We start from the raw sequence: 5520 nt of genomic DNA, 5'->3' as shown, positions 1-5520 counted from the left end.
TGGAAGAAAGGCCTTATGATCTACTTTTTGAGAAGCATCTGTTGAAAATCCTATAGAGCACAGTTCTACATTGACACATATGAGTCAGGCCTGGCAACAATTGGTCTTTGGTTAGATGATTAAGATGGTGCTCTATGCAGGAAGGGATTTTGACAGTGTCTCTTCCATCTGTGTCTCAGAGTCATTTGGTGAGCACATGAATGAATTTTGGTGCCCCAATCCCAGCTCCTGCTGTGGCACTATAGGACAGGATAAGCACTGGGCTGCTAACCACAAGGTTAGACATTCAAACCCACCATCTGCTCCTCAGAAACCCTATACAGGGTCACAGTGGATCAGAGCCAATTGGACAACACTTAACAGTAACAACACCCTGTGTTGCCTCCTACCCTGGTGTACCTATTACATTGCCATCTTCAGGGCCTGTTGGTTCTAGGGTGTTTTAAAGGGTTTCTGATTGCTGCTTGCCTCCCATGGATTGACTGCTGTGAAGGTGGGCCTATGTGACCTTAATGAAGGCCACCATAAAGGGCTGCTTGTTTGGGGACCTGTGCTACCCAATCAGACCTACCAACTTGAGGTTAATGTTCTGCCCTAGATGGAAACAGAAAAACAATGAGAGAGGGTTTAGAGGAGGGCCATTACAGGTTCTGGGGGCAGAGAGGCGAGTGCATTCATGCCTTCCAATTCATCCAGACAGTCATTCATTATTTATTCATCCAGCGATTGTTTGCTGAGCTCTGACTCTATACCAGGCCCTGTGTGAGGAGCTTGGAACACACTGTGAAAGAAGTAGAGAAAATTTCTGCCTGCAGGGCTTCCATACCAGTGGGGCAGACCACAGCAAGGACCTACATCTATCCAGGTATGCAGTGGTGATAATGCAGAAACAACAAAGCAGGGAGGGAAGTCACAGGTTAGTGGTACGAGTAGATTCTACCCACATAGAAAAATGGTATGGCAGAAGCGTCTGACCTTTCTAACTTCACAAGGTGGAAGGAGAATTAAGATCAATAGCCTAAGTCTGATTCCTGTGAGGCAGAGATCAGATATACCTCCTCTCTTCAACCTTTGGACTACCCCTGACTCCAGCTGTCTTTCCCATGGCACCTCTACCTCTCTGCTGAGTTCAAGAATGCATTGCAATGGCCACATAGAACTCACAGATCATAGTCATAGTTATGGGCCTTACTAGGGATGTAACTGGCTATGACTCAAGTTCAGGAAGGAAGGCTCCACATATAGTTTTGATCATGACAGCCTCTTCTCAGCCATGCCACAGGCAGGCTTCTCTCTGGTCCTCAGCCTCTCAGGAAGCCCAGACTCTACACCACCCAGGTAAGTGTTACAATGCTCTTATGGCTCTACTGGTAAGTGTCCAGAGACATCCCACTCTGTTCATAAGCCTAAACCTGAAGGCATTCAGCTCTCACTTCCATGGGTCAGTGAACTTAGCTCTGTTGCCAAGTGTCTGGAGGTACCCCAATCTGCCAGGAAGCCTCTTGCCTGCAGGCTCTCAGCTCTCTTGCTTCATGGGTCAGCACATACACTGTAATTGCCTTGCTCTGTGGGCCAGGAAACCCATTGTGCTATCTCCTGGTTCTTCTGCCTCTGTTGTTACTGTTTCTCTGCCACTGTTTCTCATCCTTTCTTGCCATTTTTGGTGTCATTGCTCTTGCTGGCTCTCTCACTTTCCCTACCCACCCCCTCTCCTGGGTTTAGGAGGTTCCCAGTGCAGAGACTGTAAGCAAGTAAAAGGTTCTTTTTGCTTGCCACTGATGTAGCCAATATTCAGAGACAGGACTCAGAATAAAGAGCAAAGTATTGGTTGAGTATCAATACCCCTAAGAATATAGGAGCAGGAATCTCCTAAATCTGTCTCCTGAGGAAAAAAGCAGAAGGGGGTTTTATAGGGAACTTGGGCAGGGGTACGGACCCAAGGAATTCTAGGAACTCTTTGACTTGTTTATTCCAGGCCATGCTGACCATTACAATCATGTTGTCACTAATGGACACCATTAATTTCTCCAGGTGGTGGTTATCAGTGGCTATCATAAGAGCCATATGGTTGTTTTCTTCCATTCCTCTGATAGTCCTCAAAACAGGAACTGACTACCAAGTAAAGAAAAAGAAGTGACTCATCTTAAAGAAAAGGGGAGTACTTCTGGAGTGCAGTAGCTGGTTATGGCAGGCAGCTAGAGGGGAATAAGGCATAGCTGGAGGCAGACAGCTAGAGATGGAGCTATATTCTAGCTATAAATATTTTACCAGGACAGCCACTCCAGCCTTCTATAGTTTGCTTTGGCCAGGCTAAAAACCCTTTATCACCCCAGGTGTCTCAGTGCCCCATTTCAATTCCCTGCTTTTGTAGTTTGTTTCTCAATCTTGTGAAACAGAATGTCATCTCTCTTTCTCTGGCTTCTTCCTGCTAAATGGGGGTGCTGTGGGATGAGAAACCATAATGCAATTTGGCACAGTCAGGAGGAGGGTCTGAGTTATGAAAATTGGAGACATCCCACTGGATCCATTGGCAGGCATCTCCTGTTCCTGAAGGGGAGTGAACTTGCTTTAGCAGGGCAAAAACTTCACCCACCCCAACAGTGCTGCCTATTCCCTGAGCCACTACCTTTACTAAACAGGGGACAAATAGATCCACCAACAGTAGTATGATTCTCACAGTAAGTAGGGGAGCCAACCAGGAATCTAAGATGGAGAAGAGGTTGGTGAACCAGACCCAACTTCCTGTGTCTTGGGATCTAGGGTTGGTCCATTCTGCTGTTTACAGATGGCTTGAATCCCAAGTTCAACTCCTATGGTGTTGATCCAGGCACATCAAATCTTGTTGATAACAGCACACACCCCTCCAACTGGGTAAGCCTAAAATCTAAAGTGATGCAGTTGTGTAGAACCACTTCAGCTAACAAATTTAGGAGGTCTGTTGAACTCTCAGGAGTCCTGGTGTGGCACTGTGGGCTAATGCATCAGACTGCAAAGCCATTTGAACTGCAAGTGTCAGTGGTACAAGCTCACCAGCTGCTCCTTGGAAACCCTATACAGGGTCACTATGGATGAGAATCGACTTGACACCACTTAACAGCAACAGCAGTTGAACTCTCAAAGCCTTCTCAGTACCCAATGCAAGGAGATGAACTGTACCAGACAAGTTGCATATGGCCATTTTCATCTAATAAACTCCCAGTCCCTGAATGGCAGTTCAGGGGAACCACCCTCTAAGTCCCCTTTCTTCTAAACTGGGGTTACATCTTTCTCCCACCTTGCTTTTTACAATGCCACTAATATCTCTTTTTGCCTGGTTTCTGGCTGACAAGGGATGGATTTTAGTAGGGAAGGCAAGGTAGCCCAGAATGCGCTGTCCTACACAATGCATTCCAGTCAGGCATTGAATGGCCCAAGGGTAGACAGATACTTGGGGTTGAAGGAGCTTCTGCCTAGTAGCAGACAGCTTTCCACCACATAAGAAGGTCTCTCCTGGGCGTTCACATAGGAACAGATTTTCATTCAGGGCGCTTGGGATACCGAGATTCAATGAGATTAACCACAAGTTCTGCAAGAACTCATTGCAGAAGGGAAATAGCTGAAAATCCCAGTAGGGCTGCCCACTCTTAGCTCAAGGGTATTTACATAGTACTTCCCATCCTGTGGGAGTAGTCTGGTTGATGAAAGCTGAAAGAAGAAAACAGGAGAGCAAAAAAGGGTATTGAATTAACCAAGTGTGCCCAGGGCACAAGGGAGGCTGATGAATGAGTAAGGTGGGGAACTCCAGCGCAGTCAAACACTGGTTCAGACAAACGACTCACTGCTGTCTCTGACCAAGGCAGGTGGTGTGCCTTCATGGCTTGGGACATGATAACTAGCCCATTCCAGGACTAGTCGCAGCATATGGATGTTCTTGCATTTCAATAATAAGAATCTGGATTCCCTTCATCTTAGTCTGGATTCTCTTCATCTTGGTCTCAAGTTTTCTCATATTTTACACAATAATAAGTCCCAGAATCTAAGGAAGTCACATCCTGAATGAAAATGGAGTAATTGTTGTTATAGCATTAGGTGGTGATTACCATGGGACCCTTTTTGCTGGTCTGAGAGTATCTAAAATTCCAGATGACACCTTCAGTAACATTCGTAGCCCCCAGGTCTCACTTTACCCATTTAACTGGTCCCACAAGTGTAAGAGCCAACACCACCAATGGGAGGACTAGGTATATCAGTCTTAATGGTGAGGGAACTCTCGACTTGCAGGAGGGAGGCACTTCTTCTAAAAGAGCCCCTTTAGTGGAAAAGAAACATAGAAACAGGTGAAAGATTAATAAACAAGTCATCAGTTCTTCTAGTGAATTTCTGCTTAAGCCTTGTTATGATAGTGCAAGAGGAGTCAGGCTAAGGTGCTTCTGGCCCAGAAGGCAGTAGGGCAGGCTTCACTCTGGTATAATATACCCAAGCTCAGATCCTGACTAGCTTTAATGAAGGATGAATAGTTAAGAGAACCTCAAAGTGTCCCAGCCACTGAGTGGTGAGCTAGTCTTGTGGATGCTGATCTCTCCACACCTTGAATAACAAACGTATAGTCTCTCATCAAGTACCTGTGTAGACAAGTGTTTGAAGAAAAAGACATTCAGAGAAAAGTAAATTAATAAATAGTTTTCAAAGCAGAGTCATGGGTTCATAGTCATTCATATTTATGAATTTCATTCATTAACCATGGAAGAAAAAGAGGCTTTCTTTAGGAATGGTCTCCTGTATACCAATTCATAGGGGCTCAATCTGAGCCTGCTTTGAGGGGCCACCATGACCCTGGGCAGAGTAATATGGAGCATTGTGTCCATCATAGGTGGGTCTCTGGACATCACTTAGCAATAGTTTTCTTTAAGCTATGATTCATCTTTTCAGTCTTTCCAATAGACTGAGGTAGCCAGGCAGAATGTACCTTCCACTGGATATGTGGGCTTGGCTTATGTCTTGTGAGATCTTGACAGTAAAGGCATTTCTCTTATCACTCTATATGGAAACTGGCAATCTGAAACAAGGGCTGATATGTTTTAGTAACATCCTGACTGCTTCAGATGCTGGGTCAGTCCTACAAGGAAAGACTTGCACCCATCCCAAATATGTGTCCACGTAAACTAGGAGGTACCTGGAATTCCCTGGTGCTCACAGCATCCATAACAGTGAAGTCAACTTGCCAGTCTTCTCCCAGGTCAGTGCCCCTATATTGTGCTCCAGGATCTATGGAGTGATGAGCAATTATGGGGTTTTTCTGGGCATATATGTGGTACCTCCGGGTGACCTTCCAGATGATTCAGAGATAGCTTAGCCCTGCAATGGCTTGCTGCATCCATTCCAGATTCGCATCCTCTTCCATACTATGTGCTCTCATGAAATGCTGAGATGACATTGTAGACCTGCTCTCATGGGATTTGAATCTTACCTTCTGAGCTTAATTTCCATCCTTGAGGTGAATTCTCATTGAAGCCACATTCCTCTGCTCTCTGTAAATCTTCT

At 45.5% G+C, this 5520-nt stretch overlaps 1 protein-coding gene across 1 annotated transcript in view; it reads right to left on the bottom strand.

Annotated features, from left to right (window-relative positions):
- Window positions 1-3628: 3628 nt before the first annotated feature.
- LOC102820480 (zinc finger protein 343-like) overlaps window positions 3629-5520 on the bottom strand; it is a 42609-nt gene continuing 40717 nt past the window's right edge. Inside the window, exon 7 of the mRNA XM_006874861.1 lies at window positions 3629-3684. Within this exon, the coding sequence (XP_006874923.1) occupies window positions 3629-3684 (56 nt within the window). The remainder of the gene's footprint in view (window positions 3685-5520) is intronic.

The sequence above is a fragment of the Chrysochloris asiatica genome, unplaced genomic scaffold (genome assembly GCF_000296735.1).
Source record: "Chrysochloris asiatica unplaced genomic scaffold, ChrAsi1.0 scaffold00304, whole genome shotgun sequence".
In the NCBI taxonomy this organism is placed as follows: Eukaryota; Metazoa; Chordata; class Mammalia; order Afrosoricida; family Chrysochloridae; genus Chrysochloris; species Chrysochloris asiatica.
The sequence above is the reverse complement of the archived record's forward strand: the minus strand, read 5'-3'. Positions and strand labels throughout refer to the sequence as shown.